The 23,573-nt window shown below is 35.3% G+C and overlaps 1 protein-coding gene across 2 annotated transcripts; it reads right to left on the bottom strand.

The window, feature by feature from the left end:
- Positions 1 to 19,984: 19,984 nt before the first annotated feature.
- On the bottom strand, positions 19,985 to 20,907 carry LOC149557702 (chaperone protein dnaJ 20, chloroplastic-like). 2 transcript variants are annotated; one of them, XM_089786043.1, is made up of 2 exons: positions 20,518 to 20,907; positions 19,985 to 20,430 (listed from the first exon to the last, which is right to left on the bottom strand). In XM_089786043.1, the coding sequence occupies exons 1-2, from the start codon at positions 20,630 to 20,632 to the stop codon at positions 20,096 to 20,098; spliced, it is 450 nt and encodes a 149-aa protein (XP_089642169.1). In that variant the 5' UTR covers positions 20,633 to 20,907; the 3' UTR covers positions 19,985 to 20,095. The 2 variants fall into 2 exon arrangements, with proteins under 2 accessions (XP_089642169.1, XP_089642167.1); XM_089786041.1 differs by having other exon boundaries at positions 19,985 to 20,852.
- Between the last annotated feature and the right edge of the window lie 2,666 nt (positions 20,908 to 23,573).

Here is a 23,573-nt window from a genome sequence, read left to right as displayed (position 1 = left end):
GATTCTCTTGGCTTCTAGAAACAAGCGGTGGCCCTCCACACCCCTGACTCGTAGTCACGTCCCATCTGTGTCCGGGGAACATTGTTTTCATCGATTTATTTCCTCCCTTGTGGATTATTTTATTACACGCGTCACTTATGACACCTGACATGACGAGAGGGACTGAATATAAGAAGTTAGTTCGTCTTGGGCGAGTCAGGGGTGTTCAACTACTTAAAGGTATTTGCGTTCGTCTTGGGCGAGTCAGGGGTGTTCAACCACTTAAAGGTATTTGCGTTCATATTTGGGTCACGCTTCTTCAACAACAGAAGAGAAGGGATTAGGCAAGCGAACGGTCGGTCTTCTAGATATCCGTCCTCTCAACACTACGTGCGGTTTAATTAAACCTTAGAAATCATTCATTTGTTTTTGTTTTTACAATGAAATAATTGTGTGGTGGAATACAAATCATTAAACAACTCCCTAAGAACTAGAACGTACTAAATATTTTGAGAGACAAACTAAAGACTAACTTTAAATTGGAAATTTAGATGGGAAGCGCTTTCTTAAATGTTCTTCTAAGATGGTTAGATTTTAATTAGTTAATTAGGCTATTTACTATGAGATTTTTGGTCGAAAAATGTTTTGTTCAAGTCTGAAACATTTCGTGTGACACATCAAATGAATTCTAATTGATTACCAATACCTGTATGGTGGAAACGAACAAGAGCTACATGTAAATTTGCAAAAATAAACTATAGACAAAGACGTGCAACACTCTTTTCATTGTGGCAAATTGGTGCTAACCCTAAGGATTTGTCAAATGGTTGTCCTGCTTATTCCTGCCATTGTGCAACGTACAAAAGTTCACCCGAAATGCAGCAGAGGAAGCCACAGAGTTGCTTGATCCCACCATCATATTTCTATGGCACGCCTGGCCTCTTCCACCAACAATGATAAGCATAGAAAGATCGTCATGAGCACTTGCCCTTTGTCATTGATCACAGTTGATTTGTGTAGTCAGTTACAGTTGTAGCTACCTACCATCCTTGCTTGCCCCGCCTTCTGTCTACCCCAACTCTTCTCATGCCTATTCAACGCTTGCTAGTTTGGCTTTAAAAAAAATCAAGATAGAGCTGGCTACTTAGCAACAAATACAGAGTTTTTAAAGAAACTTAATCTTTTAGGGTTAATGCTAGATATTCGTTCAAAATAATTTTGGTATCTGTTTTGTTGTTTCAATTTTTATTTTCCTCCAAAATTAGGGGTTTTGAATCAAACTTCTTCTCAAGCTCGTACTCTTTTAAAAACATCAATTTCCAAGGTGTTAGCAATGGTACATCTTGTGTTACTACCCTCATAAAAGATGACAACATAGTAGTCCCTATTGTTGGGGACTATCGAGATATAATTAGTAGAGATGGCCATCTTGAAGCCCTCAATGGGGAGCATAGAGCAGCAAGGGAGGATGAATGAGAAAGGATTGAGATTTTGGTAAGGAAAATGAGCATTGCATTTGGCTGTTGTAAAATATCATTTTTTCTGTGTAGGAATAATTGTTGTTTCCTAGAAATGCCAGTGGCTATGATCAACCTTATCTAATTTAAATTCCTATTACAAGGAGGATATGTTGATTGTCGCTATAGAATTTGGAGTCTTGTTCCATTGAATGGCAGATCAAAAAGCCAAACAAAAAGTGCTTGGACATTGGAGAGCATTCGATACACTGTACCCATCCTCAATGAGAGTGAGGAAATAGTCATCGACAAAATGCCCATTGACAAGCTAAGTGGGAGACTTGGGTAGAGCTATGCCTTTAACACGGCCAGAGGAGATGGAATGGGCCAGCAAGTACCCGAACCCTTCAACAACCAAAACATACAAAGCCAAAGGACATCCCTGGTGGATGGTTCGGAAGAGGCCAAAGGCCTCAGCTTTCCTGCCATTGATGGTGATGCAAGAATAAGCATCCCCGAAAGCATCTCCACATATTGGAGAAAAACTAGTCTAAATCCTAAAGCTCTAAGAATAGCAAGAATGAAAGGTCATTCAATATGATCATAAGCCTTGGCAAAGTCAGTTTTGAGAAAGAGAGCTCACTGCTTAGACCTACAAGCCCATTCCATACCTTTCCAGAGAGCAATGATGTTGTCTAGTATATAGTGGGATTTGATAAAGTCGGTTTGCTTGAAACTCACAATAATAGGCAGGTGATAACAAACTTTAAGTGTCAAGGCTTTTGCTATGATCTTGTAGGAGATATTCAACAAGGTGATGGGTCTCCAATTACAGGTATCTTCAAGATTGTTAGCTTTAGGTATGAATTTGATATTTCCTTTATTGATAATGTTACCTAGAGACTTAGAATGATAAGCTTCCAAGTAGACCTTGTGTAGATTAAGCCCAATAAAATCCTAGAAAGCTTTAAAAAAAATATGTGGTGAATCCATCACACCCAGGAGCCTTGTCATCTACCATGGAAAAGACAACTTCCTTGAGGTCACTGAGGGTAAACAATTTCTCATAGAAAGCACATTTATCAACTGTTAGCCAATTAGGAGTAATAACAATGCATTCCTTCAAAGCCTATTCCCATTCTATAGAATTATCTTGAGCTGTGAAGACATTCTCATAATGGAAAACAAAGGCTTGAAGAATGTCAAGAAGGTCGAAAAGGATTTTTTGCCCTTCCTTTTTTTTTATTATCCCAACTGAGGTGTGACAAGCTCTAAAAGCTTGGAAATTTTCCTTTGAATTTTGGTCTCCTACCTCAAGCCAATAGAGACGAATCTTGACCTAGGCACCCCTAGCATCACAATTGTCGACAACCTACGTTTGATGGAGGAGACTGGAAAGTCGAAGTTATAGGTATGAATCAAACGGATTCAAGGCTAGAGCCTTAGAAGCCGCAAATAGATCTTTGGTGGTAGCGTCATAGGACCACTTGTGGTAGAGTGCAAGTTGCTTACCATATATCTAGAGAAATCTTGTCGTACAGGTGATAGGATCATTCCATCATTGAATCCACCCATAATGGGTGTGGGGCCGAGGCTCTAAATTCCAAACTTACAAAATGTGAGCCATACTAGGTTCATGACTCAACAATGATGTGTTAAGAAAAAAATGTGTTTTTAAAGGATGCCTCTAAGCTGTTTGCTAGGTGATAGTAAAGAGAATGGGACAATGGTCTAGCAAAGTCGCATCCGACAAAGGAATGATAGGTAGTTCTCTTTCCTCAAAAAAGGAGGAAAAATATTGTACAATATCATTACATGATCAAGCCTTTTAAAAATCCTATCAGATTCAGCTCTAAAATTAAGCCAAATATGCCAATTCCCACCAAAATGATGATGATGGGCATTGGTATCGAAAAGGCCTAATTTAATACACATGTAGTGCTAGACTTCTCGTTCCCCAGGTGTCCATTGAAAAGGCAGAATCCTTTTTTTATCAGAGGCTAGCTCAACCATATCGAAGTCCCCATAGACAACCCAAGTGGCAATTGGCAGAAAATCTGCCTTCCAATGCCATAGCTGGGATCTTTCAACAACATCATTGGGAGCATAAACATTAAGTTTACCAAAGGAATGATTATTGAGGGATGAAAAAATCCACACAATTCTATGCATGGGATCAAAACCATTAGAAATAAAAAAGGACGAGGTGAAAGAAGAGTAACTACACCATCTCAACCAACTTCATGTTGGGAAGAAAAAGCTGCAGTGTCTGGCCAAAAAATACAAGCAGCATTGAGCAAAATCCCTAAAATTTTAATTTCTTGGAGACCAACGATATCCAGAATAGCAAGCTGACATCTAGTGTCTCGCACAGTATTTGTGAGGGGGGTTTGTGAGACCCCACACATTCCATGAGAATTCATTGAAACAACTCTTGCATGTCATCCACGTCCCCAAGAGAGGAGAAAATGTTGTGTAAAAATGAGTTGGAGGTGAAGGTAGGAGAAGAATCTGCGCCAGAGATGATTCTCCTCTTCTTAGAACCATCATCTGGGTCTTCTCCAAGGTCATTTGGGTTGCGAGAGTGTCGCACGGGTTAATACCCAAGTGATATAATCATGGAAGCTATCTGCGAAGTGCGAAACCAAGTGGGCCAAGAAACACTCACAGACATCATTGATCCCTGGTGAATAGGGTTTGAAACAAGTGGTGGAATTGCTACTATGACTAGTGCAGTAGTGGAAGTGATAGGAAAAAGGTTGGGTCAAGGAAGACCCTTGTCTCTTTGAGAACAAGGAAGTCTTACTCTTGTGGACCACAATTATCCATTCGTCTTTTTTCCCATTCTCAGTAGGCTTGGCATATGACTCTTTGGCAGAAGCTATCTTGCAAGGCACAACCAATGGGAAATCCTTGATCTTGTGCTCAGTCAATTGACACCGACAATAGGTGTTTGACAAGTTCAAATAAAGTAACTTCTAGGTGAAGGTGTGAACCCCAAGCTAAATGTTGACAATTTCTCTGAGATCACGAGAAAGATCAACTTCAACGCATACCCTCCTTTGACGATGAGGTTTGAAAAACTTCTTTAGTTCCATGCAAACCACTTTACCAAGGGTTTGTGCAATAGCATGGATAAATTTCCAATAAGGCACAGGGAGATCTGGGAACTTGACCCAAATAGGGACTTTCAACTTCTTCTCATCTAAGACAAAGAATTCACGACACCACCACTAGAAAACTAGCAATGAAGACCTAAGTAGTTAGGGCTTGCAGTTAAAGACCTCGTCGACTTGGGAAGTGATAGCAAACTGAAGCAAAAAATTCCTTTAGTAATCCTTTGGATGTCTTTGAGCCTAACTCTATGAGGAGTCTAGATCTTGGAAACCCATTCTTTAATAATGCTTTTAGGATGAGTCCCACCCACAAAATACCTTATCAAAGTATAATTTTCTAGCCAGTTACAGGCATCATCAAACTCTTGAATGTTGAGAATGATTTTAGGGGAGGGCTTACCTCGTGAAACACTTTCAGAACAAACTTGCGGAACCATTTGTTTAGACAAGGCACCATGAACATCTTTCGCAACAACTCCAACACCAGTATCACCTATTGGGCTAAAGTTGGCCATAGCCATAATAAAAACCCCTAATGCTCCCTCAATCAATGCGATATGACTCTAGTACAAAACTAGAAATGAACTCAGAAAAAAGTCCTAGTGCATGCAAAACCCTAGTAGAGTGATTTCACAACTAAGGAGATTTTGTTATTTTTCATTCATGCAAGTTTTGAGTAATGCATCTTCAACAACTAGAGTGGTGAGGCAAGCAAGCAGTTGATCTTCTAGATATATATCCCCTCAACCTAACCATTCACAAGAGCAATTCAATGCAATAATTATCTAGGGCTTGCAATTTTTTTCAAGAACAAACTAACATATCAACTTTTTAAACTTATTGGCATGGAAGAGAGACTCGTCAATAAGAGACCTTGTATCATAATGGCCAAAATTTTTAAAGTGGCATAGTTGTATCTTATAAAACATGTTTTTTATAAAATTGACTGAATAAATTTGCATTCAAAAATCTATGCAACGTGTTCCGCATTTAGTTCTAGGCCCATTAGGATGCCTAAAGTTTGTGGTCTTGCAAAACAATACAATAAATCAATGATTGGGGTCCATGTTGTTTTCCTTGCTTTAGAACTTTCCTTTGTTGTGCTACAGTTTACATGCCCACATAAACTGTTTTCATGCTCTTTATTGTTAAATGTACTAGCACCTAGGAATTTAGTAACTAATTTTATTTCTCACAATTAATGCTAGGCAATGCTAACAGCAGAAAGGTTGTATCATTTTCTTGTTTGGAACAATTGTGTTTAAGGACAAAGTTGCCATGATTGAAAACTCTTTTTGTGTTTTGCTTTTGCAACCATATCTTATACATGCAACAAAACAATATTAGGTTCCCTTTGACATGAGCAACAAGACACTAACACATTTTCTTCTAGATTAAATTTTTCACAAATCTATTTTGGACCTATTCGTAGAAACTATAAATTCATTCTGCAATAATACGTATTTTTTAAAACTTTATTTTTAGGTGTGACAAGTGCTTGAGTCAAAATAATTTATAGGCCAAAAAAGTTATATTTGATTGGTTTTTTGTTTATCAGTATTTATAAATAAAACTAGTAACAATATCCAACTCTCTCAATTTTGGTATTGCTTCAACACGCATTGATATTAATATTGTTTTTCCTAATAATTATTGATTATAACATAAATTATATTAGTTAAACTTCTATTGTAAACAAATGTTGCTTCAAAGAAATTTTCTTTCCTAATTAACATTTCGTTGCTTAATAGTGACCCTTTCCTTCCCCATTACACAAAAATACAACCAACCCATATATGAAAGGAACTATGGCACATTGACTCTCGTATTAGATTATTAGATTATAAAGCTATCGGATTTCTCTTTGGCCCCATTTGGTTATGGGAATACCGGGCGCGGAATAGGGTTTTCAGCGCCAAAATCAAGTTATGGAAGAAAACAGTGGCGTTTGGTTCATCAAACGCATAACCCGGTTTCGAGTTTCGTCTGCCAATTTCGCTCGAAAATTGGAAGAAATTTCTTCCAAGAAATAGGTGGAAGTTGAAATGAAAACCAGGTTTTGGGTTTTTATGAATGCGTTTGAATAAATCGTTGGGTCCGCCAAATTCGCCTTAGGTTTTTGGAAGAACAAATTGGGTTTTTTGGAAGACGACGGTTGTATTGTTTTCGTGCTCTGTTATGCGAAGGCGAGGGTTTTTGGTTTGCTGCGTTTGTTGGGCTTGTGGGTTTTTTGTGGCCGTGGTTTGTGAGGGTTTCTGGTTTGTGGGTTTTCTGTGGCCGTGGTTTCCTGTGGCCGTGGCGTGTGGCTGTGGCATTTTTTGCGATTTCTCTTCTCCACTTTGAACAGCGGCGGCGGTAAACGGTTCTCCTCTCACACCCACCTTTGCATACTGGATTTTTTAAAGTTTTTTTGGTTCATTCAAACGTAACTGTTTGTTTCAAATTTGTTTTTAAAATAGTCAATATATGTGGTAACTGTTTGTTTCAAATCTGTTTTTAAAATAGTCAATATGTGCTCACTAATAAATTCGAGTATAGTGCTGTGAGAGATCAATACCAGTGAAAAGAAAAATTAAACTTTGTAACAATTTTTGGGTGTTTGTTTTAAATCTGTTTAGCAAAATAGTCAATATGTGCTCACTAATAAATTCCACTATAGTGCTGTGAGAGATCAATACCAGTGAAATGAACAACCAAACTTTGTAACAATTTCTTGCCAGTAATGAGTTCTAGTATGTTGTTGTGAGAGATGAATGAAATACCATTAAATAGATCCAAGTCATAAACTTGTGCTCACTAATAAATTCCAGTATAGTGCTGTGAGAGATCAATACTAGTGAAATGAATAACTAAACTTTCTAACTGTTTCTTGCCAGTAATGAGTTCTAGTATACTGCTGTGAGAGATGAATGCAATACCATTAAATAGAGTCAAGTCATAAACTATGTATGAATCAACTATGTATAGATCAATGTCAATCATGGCTTTTATCTATACATAATCAATATGTGCTCAATATGTGCTTAATAATGAATTCTAGTGTGTGCTCATGTGATTACCTGTATATATCATAGTGCCAATCAAGCAAAACATGGCAATCATGGCTTTTATCTATACATAGTTGACCTATACGTAGTTTATCATGGTTCAAATCTGTTTAGCAAAACAGTCCAATATATGCTGTAACAGTTTGTTTAGAATCTGTTTGACAAAATAGTCAATATATGCTCACTAATGACTTTCAGTATAGTGTTGTGAGAGATCAATACCAGTGAAATGAACAACTAAACTTTGTAACAATTTCTTGCCAGTAATGAGTTCTAGTGTACTGCTGTGAGAGATGAATGCAATACCATTAAATAGAGCCAAATCATAAACTATGTATAGATCAATGGCAATCATGGCTTTTATCTATACATAATCAATATGTGCTCAGTATGTGCTCAATAATGAATTCCAGTATGTGATCATGTGATTACCTGTATATATTATAGTGCCAATCATAATAGCAAAACATGGCAATCATGCTTTTATCTATACATAGTTGACCTATACATAGTTTATCATGGTTCAAATCTGTTTAGCAAAATAGTCCAATGAGTTCCAGTATAGTGATGTGAGAGATCAATGCAATACCATTAATCAAAGTGAATCATGCCAATGAAATGAACAACTAAACTATGGATATATCAAGTATGTATTGATCCATGCAAAATCATTCAACATACTTATGAGGTCATAAACTATGTATAGATAAAAGCCATGATTTCAAACTATGTATAGATCAATGCAGAAAGAAACTCTATTCCTATTGCCAACTATGTTACTTTTCATCTTCTAAAAGACGAGCCTCAATTTCAGCGGACCCGACGATTTATTAAAACACATTCATAAAAGCCCAAATTCAAGTTATAGTTTGTACATGTGTATGTGTACATACATACATGTGTGTGTATGTACGTACACACATACATACTTGTGTGTGTACGTACATGCATGCATACATACATGTGTGTGTCTACGTACATGCATGCATACATGTGTGTGTGTACGTACATACATGCATACATACATACATACATTCATGTGTGTGTGTGTACATACACACATACATACATGTGTGTGTACGTACGTACATGCATACATACATGTGTGTGTGTATGTGTACGTACATACATGCATACATACATGTGTGTGCACATACATATATACATACATGTGTGTATACATATAGACAAATGGAATCAATATTATGCTTTCATTGGTATAGATAGATTACATGGAGTATAATGACACATTGTAATTTGTTCTTTATGGGCTTATGATCCTCGGTAGTTGGTACTCCTTGTTGTATTTGAATAAATAATTGACTTCTTAATGCAATGAGGCTAGCAAATAATCATGTTGTATCTCGATAGGTGATAGTTGATATTTCATAACTGATAGTGTTTAAATTGTCCACATTTCAGGTCACTAATGGATCGTATGGAGAGTATAGAGGTCCAAGGAAGCATAGTTAGGAAGACCACATACACCCGCATTCTCACAATTCTTTTTGCTTTTGTTGGCATAGCCAAAGTACTGGTAGCCCGAGAAGGTAGTCAAATGGGTAAACGAATAAGAAAAGGAAATTTCTTTTGTAGAGACATTATTCATTCGAATGAGGTGGATTGTCATGATCAGATTCGGATGAGTAGGGCAGCCTTCTTTTCTCTAGCTCGTATTCTGAGGCTGAAAGGAAGCTTGAGAGATATGATCCACTTGAAGTTAGAGGAACAACTAGTGATGTTCCTCCACACCCTTGGGCACAATCTAAGGAACCGCAAGATTGCCCATAACTTTGGGCACTCAGGAGAGACAGTCAGTCGGTACTTCCACAAGGTTTTGATGGCTATCTTAGCCCTTCATAGAGATTACTTCATACCACCTAGTCCAGGCACTCCTCCTGAAATTAGTGGGAAGGATCGTTTTGAACCATTCTTCAAGGTAAATCACACATTATTACAAGTTTATTGTCTAGAATGTTGTCCTTATCTTATTATTACTTGAGCATGCATTTGATCAGTGTATCATATCCCACAGGATTGCATTGGAGCCATCGACGGTACCCATATTCTAGTGCGAGTTGATGTCGACATACAGGGTAAATATCGTGATAGAAAAGGGAACCTATCGCAAAATGTTATGGGTGTCTACTCCTTTGATTGTAAGTTTCAGTATTGCCTTGCTGGTTGGGAAGGCTCTGCTGCAGATAGCCGTGTTCTAGCCTCAGCTCTATCCAGATCAAATCCACTTGTAGTTCCCCCTGGTAAGCCAAATCACATTTTAATATACTCAAGGTTATGCTAAATGGTTCAAGTATTGACAATATACTTTCTTTATATAGGAAAATATTATCTCGTGGATGCTGGATATCCAAATGCACCTGGATTTCTCGCTCCTTATCGGTGTACACGCTACCACTTGAAAGAGTGGTCAAGAGAAAACCCAATAAACTCTGCACATGAGTTGTTCAACCATCGACACTCCTCTCTTAGAAATGCAGTAGAACGTACATTTGGTATTCTGAAGCAGCGTTTTCCAATCTTAAGACATGCAACGTCTTATGATATCATGACACAATCCTATATTGTTTTAGCATGTTGCATACTTCACAATTTCATTACAATAGAGGATGGCCTTCCATCAGAAGAAGCTATTGAAGAGGAAGATGATCGTGATGGGATAGAGGTGCCACTACTTGAGACATATGGGTTGTCTCAGGAGGATAGAAATGAGTGGGCCCAATTTCGAGAAGATATAGCAAATAGGATGTGGGAAGATTATAGATCTCGAGAATAAATGATTTATAAGAAGGCAATGTGCTTTATATGATTAAATTGATGTATGCATATACAATGATGGTGTTTGATTTCGTTATTCTGATATCAGTCTTTGCTACATTCTAATTAAATAAAAAGAACATTAACTTTCAATTTCACACCTACATTATGTACAAAAATTGTTGATCATATCTGCAATACACAATTCAACTTGAAATATAGATTACATTGATTTAAATGCAAGAAAGCACAATTATTATACATCTTTGCATTGAGAAAGTACAATAACATGCTTCATAATGGGGCTCATGACTATTTACTTGCCATTGATATCACCATTTTGTCTTACTGGTAGTTTTTTTGATGTTGATGTGTTATCATCAATTATTGCTTAAAATGTGTATCATCTTCAGTTAAATTCTTTCAAGTTTATTAAATGTTAGCCTCATTGCATTAGGATGTATTAAAAAATGATATTTAAAGTTTATCATCTTCAATTTTAAATGACATACAGCAAGGAGTACCAAATGATGAAGATCATAAGCCCACTAGTAAGAAGAGAACAACGAATTCGTTGAAAATCCTATTTTTCTGATGTTACTGCTTGCTGCATTCTATTTAAATTTAAAGAGCAATAACTTTCAATTTCAGTCGTATGATTACTTTAAATCGTAATACGTTTACCTATTCAATATGTTAGCCTTGTTCCATTATGATGTATTACAAATTGATAGTTAAAGATTTTCTATTTCAAATTTAAATGAAATACAGGAAGGAGTACACAATGGCATATATCGAGCTCATGATGAGCATGGATGGATCTGATCATGTGAAACAGATGTGTTCTCCCATTACTTTGAGTGATATAGATGGATCCCTCGCTGTGAGCAACAAATCTTCTTCTTCAAAGAAGAAAATGTGGACAAAATCGATGGAACGCAAGTTTTTAGACTTGCTCCTTGAACAAGTCCATCTCGGACGGAAAGGTGAAGGTGGGTTTAAAAAAGAGGCATGGACTGCGATAGAGAGGACATTCAATTCAGCGATGAACTCGAATCTGTCACGAGATCATTTTAAGAATAAGTTAAAAACATGGAAAGTAGGATATAAAGTAATGAAGGACTTGAAAAATACAAGTGGGTTAGCTTGGAATGAAGAAACTCAAACTGTGGATGCTGAAGATTCAGTGTGGGATGACCTTTTGAAGGTAGGATCATCTTTGTACTCTTTTCATTGAAGAAATTTTTCCTTCTTATTTTAATAATGAAAAACTTACAACCTAATCCATCTATTAATGCTTATATGTAGAGGAGAGAATTCAAAAGTGCAAAAATGTATAAGAGGTCACCTTTCCAATATTTCAATGAGTTGGTTGTAATTGTTGGTAATGACATTGCTGAAGGGTTTGCATCTACAACACCCCTTGATGCTGAAGAAGGGCACCCTATGAACGATGCATTTAATGTGCTTGATGAGGATGATACCAATTGTGGTACACCTCTTGACAGCCAACCAGATATTGATGAAGAGTTATATCATTCCAATCAGTCGAGTGCAAGTGCTAGAGGGACTCCTCCACCATCATCATCAAGGAGGGGAAAGAGGAAGAAGACATCTTTGGCTGCATCATTGGATGTGATATGCGAAACTATGAAGGAACTGAAAGATGGCCTCATTAAGCCTCAGATTGTAAAAGTGGATAAATCTGAAGATGATAATATTTTGACTGCTGCATATATTGCTCTCAAAGCTGTCCCTGAACTGAGTCGAGCAATTTTCGTGAAAGCACATGATACCTTCGTGCTTCAACGTGAAAGAGCCAAAGGGTTCTTGATGATGGATGAGGTGGAGAGAGTGGAGTGGATTGCAATGACATTTGGTACCATTTAGCTATTTCAGCTACTGACTGGATTGCAATGACTTATGCTGCATGATTACTCTATTCAATGGTTTTGCATTAATCTCTAATAGCACTAAACTAAAACTATATTAATCTCACATCACTATATTGGAACTCATTATTGAGCACATTTTGACTATTTAATTAGTGATCTCTCACAGCACTATACTGGAAGTCATTAGTGAGCATATATTTACTATTTTGTTAAACAGATTCTAAACAAATTGTTACAGCATGTATTGGACTGTTTTGCTAAACAGATTTGAACCCTGATAAATTATGTATAGATAAAACCTATGATTGTCATTGATCTTCCATGTATCCATACATAGTTTATGTGTTGGTTGTGTTTAATGGTATTGCATTGATTTGTACATAGTTTATGACGCCATAAGTATGTTGAATGATTTTGCATGGATCTATACATACTTGATATATCCATAGTTTAGTTGTTCATTTCATTGGCATGATTCACTTTGATTAATGGTATCGCATTGATCTCTCACAGCACTATACTGGAAGTCATTAGTGAGCATATATTTACTATTTTGTTAAACAGATTCTAAACAAATTGTTACAGCATGTATTGGACTGTTTTGCTAAACAGATTTGAACCATGATAAATTATGTATAGATAAAACCTATGATTGTCATTGATCTTCCATGTATCCATACATAGTTTATGTGTTGGCTGTGTTTAATGGTATTGCATTGATTTGTACATAGTTTATGACGTCATAAGTATGTTGAATGATTTTGCATGGATCTATACATACTTGATATATCCATAGTTTAGTTGTTCATTTCATTGGCATGATTCACTTTGATTAATGGTATTGCATTGATCTCTCACAGCACTATACTGGAAGTCATTAGTGAGCATATATTTACTATTTTGTTAAACAAATTCTAAACAAACTGTTACAGCATGTATTGGACTGTTTTGCTAAACAAATTTGAACCATGATAAATTATGTATAGATAAAAGCCATGATTGTCATTGATCTTCCATGTATCCATACATAGTTTATGGGTTGGCTGCGTTTAATGGTATTGCATTGATTTGTACATAGTTTATGACGTCATAAGTATGTTGAGTGATTTTGCATGGATCTATACATACTTGATATATCCATAGTTTAGTTGTTCATTTCATTGGCATGATTCACTTTGATTAATGGTATTGCATTGATCTCTCACAGCACTATACTGGAAGTCATTAGTGAGCATATATTTACTATTTTGTTAAACAAATTCTAAACAAACTGTTACAGCATGTATTGGATTGTTTTGCTAAACAGATTTGAACCATGATAAATTATGTATATTTCAACTATGTATAGATAAAAGCCATGATTGTCATTGATCTTCCATGTATCCATACATAGTTTATGAGTTGGCTGCGTTTAATGGTATTGCATTGATTTGTACATAGTTTATGACGTCATAAGTATGTTGAGTGATTTTGCATGGATCTATACATACTTGATATATCCATAGTTTAGTTGTTCATTTCATTGGCATGATTCACTTTGATTAATGGTATTGCATTGATCTCTCACAATACTATACTGGGAGTCATTAGTGAGCATATATTTACTATTTTGTTAAATAGATTCTAAACAAACTGTTACAACATGTATTGGATTGTTTTGCTAAACAGATTTGAACCATGATAAACTATGTATATGTCAACTATGTATAGATAAAAGCCATGATTGCCATTGATCTTCCATGTATCCATACATAGTTTATGAGTTGATTGCGTTTAATGGTATTGCATTGATCTGTACATAGTTTATGACATCATAAGTATGTTGAATGATTTTACATGGATCTATACATACTTGATATATCCATAGTTTAGTTGTTCATTTCATTGGCATGATTCACTTTGATTAATGGTATTGCATTTATCTCTCACAACACTATACTGGAAGTCATTAGTGAGCATATATTTACTATTTTGTTAAACAGATTCTAAACAAACTGTTACAGCATATATTGGACTGTTTTGCTAAACAGATTTGAACCATGATAAACTATGTATAGGTCAACTATGTATAGATAAAAGCATAATTGCCATATTTTGCTATTATGATTGGCATTATGATATATACAAGTAATCACGTGAGCACATACTGGAATTCATTATTGAGTACATATTGACTATTTTGCTAAACAGATTTGACACAAACAGCCAGACACTGTTACAAAGTTTAATTGTTCATTTCACTGGTATTGATCTCTCATAGCACCATACTAGAATTTATTAGTGAGCACATATTGACTATTTTGCTAAATAGATTTGAAACAAATAGTTACCACATCTATTGACTATGCTAAGCAAATAGCAGATACAAATAGAACTATGGTAAACTATGTATAGGTCAGCTATGTATAGATAAAAGCTAGTGATATACTTGTAAATTTCATTATTGAGCACATATTGAGCACATATTGATTATGTCTAGATAAAAGCCATGATTGCCATTGATCTATACATAGCTTATGAATTGGCTCTATTTATATGGTATTGCATTCATCTCTCACAGCACTATACTAGAACTCATTACTGGCAAGAAACTGTTACAAAGTTTAGTTGTCCATTTCAGTGGTATTGATCTGTCACAGCACTATATTGGCATTCATTAGTGAGCACATATTGACTATTTTGCTAAACAGATTTGAAACAAACAATATGTATGTACACACATGTATGTATGTCGTACATATGTATGTACACACATGTATGTACACATGTATACATACTTGATCTATGCATTGCATTGATCTCTCACAACACTATACTGGAACTCATTACTGAGCACATTTTTACTATTTTGCTAAGCATGTATGTATGTATATGCATATGTATGTATGTATGTACACACATGTATGTACGTATGCATGTATGTATGTGCATATGTATGTACACACATGTATGTACGTATGTATACAAACTTGATCTATGCATAGTTTAGTCATCCATTTTATTGACATGATTGGCATTGGTCAATATGCAGGATAGTTGTTCATTTCATTGGCATTCGCACGATTGGCATGTGAAGTCATTCCAGATGGTTAATTGGCTTTGTGTAATGGTATTGCATTGATCTGTCACAACACTATATTGGAAATCATTACTGAGCACTTTTTTTCTATTTTGCTAAGCATGTATGTATGTATGTGTGTATGTATGTGCGTATGTATGTATGTAGGTGCGTATGTATGTACACATGTATGTACATGTGTATGTATGTATGTATGTGCGTATATATGTATGTCTGTGTATATGTATGTTCACGCATGTATGTACGTATGTATACATACTTGATATATGCATAGTTTAGTCATTCATTTCATTGACATGATTGGCATTGGTCAGTACATAGTTTAGTTGTTCATTTCATTGGCATTCACACGATTGGCATGTGAAATAATTCCAGAGGGTTAGTTGGCTTTGTTTAATGGTATTGCATTGATCTCTCACAACACGTAGTTTATGATCTCGTAAACATTTGGTATAGTTGTTCATTGCATTATTAATTAGAGTTATATTTGAACCATACATACGTGGAATACACAAGGAGTGGCAAATGATGAATGCTCAATTGTAGAACTTGAAAGCATATAGAAATGTGATTTGCTAGATGATTGTATAGTTCATGATTCTGTCCTATGTTATATCTATAGTCCTAATTTTCTTGCATATGTTTTTATTTTTTTGTCTTTTTGTCCCTATTTGATTTCCTATGTATGTTTTCGTTGACAAGATTATCAAAAGTATTGAGGATTTTTGGTAGATGATTGTACAGTCATGATTATGTCCCATGTTATATGTATATTCCTAATTTGCTTGGATATTTTTTTAATTTCTTTTTTTTTTTTTCACAGTTTGGTTTCCTATGTACGTGCTTCTTGACAAGATTGTCAACGGTATTGATAAAGTGTCTTTCTCTTGTATTTTTTTATTGCTCTTGATTTGCTAATATTGCAAGACCACACATGCTGATAAGAAATGAGCTATCAGATGATTGTTTACTGTGTTTGTAAACGATCAATATTTCTGATGCCACTCCTTGGTGTATTCCATTAAAAAAATAATCAGGTTTTAATTTTTCAAGCATGTTTAGTTCATATATGCAGGATTGACCATCTAACAACACAAACAGTAATGGGAAGATTGAGCAGCATGAGAGGGTTGCCGTCGAATGTGGGGCATAAAGGCATACATCGTGGATTTCTCAGTGTTTTCGTATGTAACGGTGTGTCGTCGAATGTGGGGCATAAAGGCATACATCATGGATTTCTCAGTGTTTTCGTGTTTAACAGTGTGTTTTCACACCACCATCAAATCATGGATATTGTTCTATCAAGTTAGCAAGTTTTCATATTGTAGTAATTATGTGAAATTCATTATTAGAATTTCATGATGTTAAAATATGATTTATATGATTAATGATTTTCATGATCTGTTTTTTTAAATTGCATGTAAAATCTATGTTGCCAAAATTCCACATTTTTTAAGAGCAATTATTAACAAAGCATCATTTTTCTTGTTAAAGTTCTCATCAAATGTTTAATGTATGTGAATGTAAAATGGTATATTTTTTCCTATATAATATTTCACATAAAATTTAGTTGCATATTTTGTTGAATAATTAACTAACTTAATAAATTTATTAAAAGGGAGAGATACATAGAGGGGCAGAGAGTGCGGGATAAGAAGGGGGGACGGAGGGACAGAGGGAGAGAGAGAGAGAGAGAGAGAGAGAGAGGAGCTTGTGTGTTCCTGCATCTGTAGAAAGGTGTCTGTTGATGTGTGTTTTATGACTCACCAAACAGTAGAACGAAATACTGAAATATCTTATCCTCTCTTGAATATATATCTGTCTATGACCTCATCAAGATCTTCAAATGTCTCCTCCCCAATTGAAAGTATTTTCCAAGTCAAAGATAGCTAGCAAAATCCTTTTGGTCTTTTCCTCCCTCCACAATATCCTTGTGTGCATAAACTCCATTGAAAATGTTCAGTGTTAGAATCAAGTGAGTAGGCCCTTTCAAGCATGGACGGATAATACTCTCCCCTGGCTCTTTATCTGTTAGGAACTTAATGGTTTCATTCTCTTGTTCACTTCGTGAAATGGAATCCTCTTCCGCAAAATATGGATCCTTAACCTCCTTATCCTTATCCTATGCACCCTGATAGTTATCATTCTTTAGTGAACTCTCTTTGCAAGTTAACTCAACTAGGTACTTCACTTTTGTCATAGTTTTCACCCAACAGGCAAGGATGATGCCTTCTACAATTTTTTCTAAAGGATCTATATCTAGATCATCAGAAAGCTCCTCTTTCAATATTATTCATGTCAAGCTTGATTCCAGATCACAAATTATACGATGATTTTGGACTCTGCGGGGACAGTTTTTTCCATTAACAGGGTCTCTTCATTTTCTCCAGTCAGCAGATAAAATTCCTCATCCTGGGATGGCTCTTTATATGGCGATCTCAAATCCTGAAATCCATGTAACAATTCACTCTTTATGTCAGCAAGGGTTTCCTGCTTTTTATTGGATGTCCATTGCTCCACACTTCTAGCATATTCATCAATATCAAGGGCATTTAACAGATCAGGATATTTTTGACATGCTCAACAACTATTTCTTGTGTTTCCTCATCCATATCATCTATATCATGTCCAGCTTCTTCACAATATATGTCCTTAGCCATTTTCTTGGCAAATTCATATGACTTTGGATGAATTCTAGTATCATCCAATGGATCCACAACATGGTTTTCGGATGCTTCTTGTCCATTCCCTCTAACCCATAAAAAAACCAATAGCATTTATAAAGACAAGTGGCTTCATAGCCTCTACAGTTGGTTGTTGTAACTATTACCTGCTCAATAGCTTCATACTTTTCATCTGGAGTAAGGAAATGTTCCAGTGAATGAAGCTTCAATGATAATATTTCTTTGCCAAGACTATATAATGTTGCAACCATGGCCAATGGATTCTGAAGATACCGACCAAGAGCCACAACACGCCTCACAATCCCTCTCTGTGTCGGCAACTAGTCTTAAGAGATGCGAGAATTCTCATATAGTGTAGGCAATAATTCATCTGCATAAACAACATTTATTGTGTCCAATCCTTCTGCCAAATCACGTGGATGAACACAAACATAGGGAGGGATAGAGAGCGAGGACACAAACACACATATTTAGCGGCTAAGTCACAAGGTTCAAGTTTCAATTCGAGTTCGACAATTATGAAGTTCGGATGAACTTGACAATAAATTCAATTCGACGATAAATTTGTCTTACACAATTTTTCAAAAATATATAATATATATGATCACAATTTCCAACAATGGGACAAAAAATAACTTCGTAGAAATGATTGCATGTATGATTATTTTTTACTTTTCTTTGCTAATAAATAGAATTAAAATAAAAAATAATAATCATTTTATTTATTATTGACTAACAAAATAAAACTGTGAATATTCAAGAATAAATAATAATAATAATGTAGTCTAATTATAAATAAATTAAATCATAAATATTAATACTTTACTCATTCTAATCCTTGTGTTTCACTAATTAAATAAGATTAAAAAAATTTACATCAAATTCCAATTCCAATTAGAAAATGAACAACCAAACACAACAAAAAGATATTCCTAGTCATATTCTGTTCCAATTCCAATTTCTAAATTGGCAACCAAACGCAGAATATGGATTTGAAAATTCATCTTCCGTGTCAACCAAACGGTCCAACTATCTTCCTAAAATACATAACCAGGTTTTCGAAAACCTGGTTATCAGATAACCTGGTTATGAGGAAAATTCATCTTCCCCAACCAAACGGGGCCTTTGTGAATTTAATATTGAAAGACGTCAGCTATTAGAACCAAAGAGAATCAAAGAAAATCAAAAATCAATAAGAAAAGTAGATTGAAAATTCTAGAAGGTAGATTCATTTACCCTTCCCACGTGGACCCTACTACTGTTTGTGGGCTTCTCGAACAGTCCACGTCAGCGACTAGAACAGCAGAAAGTCAATAAGAAAAGTAGATTACATTTAGGATAAGCATTTTGTCAAACACTTTGCGTGCTTCCTCTATTTATGTAAACCAATTTTCCACAAAGACGTCAAATTTGTATTTGCTTCTAATTATTTCATCGTTCGATTTCCTTCCCACGTCCAGTGCCTCCAAACTAACAATTGCAGAGACAAAACTAAACATGTTATCAAATTGGGCTCACAGCTGTATTAAGCTACATTCATCTGAAAGGATTCAAAGAGAATTCAATGAGCGTGCTATGAAAGGCACCAGCTACACAATGGTTTGGAAGTAACACTACTGTAATAAATCATTAGTTTGCATACCCCTTTTAAGAATTGCTCTGATCTCGGATCCTATTATACGTCTAGAAAGTGACAGTGTGGAGGACTAGGAATTTAAAATTAAATTGTGCTCCTCTGTTCCACCTGTAAATTTTAAAAAGCTCACATTAATATTCACCTTTTTGACAATTCCTGTGTTGAAAAATTGGTGAATATTGACATCCACGAAAATTGGTAAATTTGACAGCCAAAACTATGGGGAAGAAACTGGTAATAGCCATTTTACGATACCTAGTTATATTGACAATCTATTTCCCCAAACCGATTCTTAAATCTCTAATAAGGAATGCAATTAACAGAAAATCAATAATTTGTTATTTACAAAACTAGAAGGCGCTCAAACGCCCCATTTTACAATCCAATTTACAACAAAAATCTCATCTCAGATAATCCACTGTAATCATCAGCAAGCATAAGCTTCCTGTTGATTTCGTCTTCTCATTCTGCTGCCCCATGAGGACAAGTTACTTCCTGATTTCCTCCTAATTAATTCCATCAGCTGAGCTTCCCACACTTGATTACTTCCTAATCCGCCTTCATAACCGCCTACTGTGAACATGTTCTGCAGCCTCCAGTCATAATCCTGACGGAGCAGGGGATCTGACAAGGTTTCATACGCCTCCTGAGCTTTCAAAAACAATTTGCTGCACTCTTCTTTCGCTTCAGCAGGGCACACATCAGGATGATATTTGAGAGCCATTCTTCGGTATGCGTTCTTAATATCACGAGCACTCACGTCTGGAGAGACAAAGAGAACATCATACAAGGAAGATGAAGAAGGGGGAGAAGAAAAGGAAGCATTTTGAGGGTGAAAAGCCCTTATACTGGTCGAATGCTTCGGCTTCGCTCCGAATCTAACCCGTGAGAATCCAGAAGAAGAAGCAGAGTTGCTCGCAAGTCGCGGCGCCTGTGAACCCCTGAGTGATGCAGTGTACTCCATTGATCTGTTACACAAAGCTTCGACTTGGCCAGAAATTACAATTTTGCCGGAAATTCAGTATTTGTACCTTAAATTCAAATAGGTCGATTGGATCAAAGAAACAAGACTTGGTTTGATGGTGAGACTTGGTCAGTGGGATATTCGTTGGCTTCTAGAAAGAAGCGGGGGCCGCGTGCCCCACTTAACCGGCCGTCCCATCTGTGGGCCGGCAACTTTGTTCTACGACATGAAGAAATAAACATAAGAAGCTCTCATTTCTGTTTTGGGAGCCAGCGACGTTAAACCGCTTATCGATATCTGTCGGTCTTCTAGATAGCTGTCCTCTCAAGACTACGAGGGCTGATTTAAACCTTATCATTACTTTTGTTTTTTCAATAAAATATTGTGGTTGGCGGAATTACAAGGGATTAAACAACATACTCCATGTTCTTATGTCGCTGTTTATGCACAATTTTTAGTGTGTTCCCATGTAACTCTAAGATTAAAAGGAAATGATAGTTTAGAATGAGTGTGTTCTTATATAATTCTTAGATTAAAAGAAAATTGATAGTTTGGAATTTTTTTTATTATGGTGAGGTAACTCTTCTTAATAATCGTAAATAATTTTTTAAAAAGAGGGGCTCAAAATAAATAACAGCTACTTATATGTCTTTCATCAATGTTTTTCCTCTTTCATAAATTTTCTCTTCCAAATTTATTTTGCAACAAATATTCATTTGAAAATTTCATTTAAAAGAAGATGCTTGTAAAGAAGCATAATTTTTACTCTCATTTGCTAAAACAAATGGAGCAACGATTGCTAGCCAAAATAAGCCTAACAAACACAATGTTTATATTTATTAGGTATCTTTTAAATTCTAGTAATATCAATATTTTTATATAATTTTGAGATTAGCATATTTAATTTTGCATTATTTACAAGTTCATGTTAATAAAATTTTAAAAGAGTATTTTATATAATCTATTTAAAAATTTTAAAAAACAAATTAGTTGGGGGAACACCCCAAAGTGTAAAAATGACCTTTTATCAATCCTTTTTCTCCATTATTATTCATTGTTTCTACCCTTAATCAATTATGACATATCCTAGAATACTACACCACAATTGTGTATTTTTGTTGCACTTTGCATAATAATTAACATCAGCACATAAGGCATGTGTAATAAAATGCTACCATAAAAATTCATTAATCATACTTTTTCATAGAACATTCCTTATATAACCCACCCACCAAAATGATCAAGGAAAACCCTTATACAAAAGATAAAAACACAACTCATTAAATAATTTTAGGAATTTGAAATGAAAACTAGCACTTGCATCTAAGGAGGTTCAAGGGATAAGCCAATAGGAAATTATAGCTACAACTTAAATGTGGGAAAAAAGAAATCTATAAAAATAAAAATTATCTACATTACTTGAAATATTAATAAAATTAGGCATGTGCATATTAAACAACGGTAAATTGTGAACCTTTCATCTTAGAAGTCTTGGGGTTGGGTGTACTCAAACTTTAATGACAATAATTAATCTCAACAAATAATAATATTAAAATAATATACACTCTAGGTTTCGGCCCATTACCTATCAAGAAAAATACTATTAAAATAATTTAAAATTAAATTAACTTTAATAGATTTTTTAAAGCATTTTTACATTTCAAGAAATACACAGAGGTTATGCACAAATTAGGTTTAATGAAATTAATTGTCTTCAATCAAATAGACTTGAGTAGGATGCTTCAAAGTACAAGCAGTTGGCAAGATAGAGAAAGTTGGATGGGTTGTACATATTTTAACTATTAAATTGTCAATAGACATGCATAACTAGTTGCATGAATAATATGATATAACTAATTATTACTTCATGTAATATAATTATTTAGTGGTAGAACATTATAATTTATTACAAAGGATTTTATAAAACTTCAACTCAAAATACAAAATAGTTAACCAAATGTGATATGTATAAACTTGAAAACAAAGAGGAGGCATTCAATTAAGCATGCAACTATGGATGATGGACTAGGAGTAGACAATCTTAAGATGGAGGAACCTAAAGGTAGTGGTTGGCAGTTGGTGAGGAGTGAATGAAGTGTTTTGAATGTTTTGGTGGTGACCATGAGGATAGTTGTGTGGCATTTAAAAAATGAAAAGGATTAGCAAATGAGGCTTTAGCTCAAGAAGTCATTCAAATAACTAAAGTAGAAAATGGTTCTAGCCTTTTGCCTCGAGAGGACTAACAGTTGAGTTAAGATCAATGGAAACTATTACAAAAAATACTAGAGAGTGAACAATTAAGGTGGGAGGAAGAGAAGAAAATGCTTATTGGTAAAATTCTTGAATATAATGATGGTGAGGCAAGACCCAAGTGGTGGATATTCAAATCCCAAGGTTGGCTTCCTATAATATTCCTAATGAGATTGAGTTGCAAAAAATACATAACGTGAGTTAAGTGCTAACTTGGGTGAGTGGGTTGATGATGAGGAGGTTCTTAGGGATGAAGAGGAAAAGGTGTTCTCATAGTTAATCAAGGACATAGAAAGTTAGCTGAAGAGATTTTTAAAAGATGAGGCAACAAAACCAGGCGAGTTGGAGTGTGTTTAGATGAGCTAAGGGAATGTAAGGTTAATATTGATGATAGTAGGTGTGGTCTAGGGGACACATAAATAGCACAGAATGGGATGTCATTGAAAGATACCAATATCTCTCCTGTTAGAAACTTGGGTAAATCTTTTGAAGAAATAAAAAACTCTAGTGGTGTGGTTGATTCAAGACCAGAGTATGAGACTAAGGAAGAGCAGAAGGATGGAGACATCTTGGTTATTGAGAACTAGATTGGGATGACTAGTAGAAGATCTCTAGAATAAAATTCAACTCAAGGTGGTAAGTTTAAATTTGGTAAAAAGAAGAAAAAGGGATGCAAAAACAATTAAGTAAG

Source organism: Cupressus sempervirens, chromosome 5, assembly GCF_028749045.1.
Source record: "Cupressus sempervirens isolate cs-2001-9-10 chromosome 5, ASM2874904v1, whole genome shotgun sequence".
NCBI lineage: Eukaryota > Viridiplantae > Streptophyta > Pinopsida > Cupressales > Cupressaceae > Cupressus > Cupressus sempervirens.
Note: the sequence above shows the minus strand (reverse complement) of the source record. Positions and strands in the feature narration are given on the sequence as shown.

Coding starts and splice junctions, on each gene's coding strand:
- LOC149557702 (XM_089786041.1), bottom strand. CDS start 20,632: ATGGAGTACACTGCATCACTCAGGGGTTCACAGGCGCCGCGACTTGCG.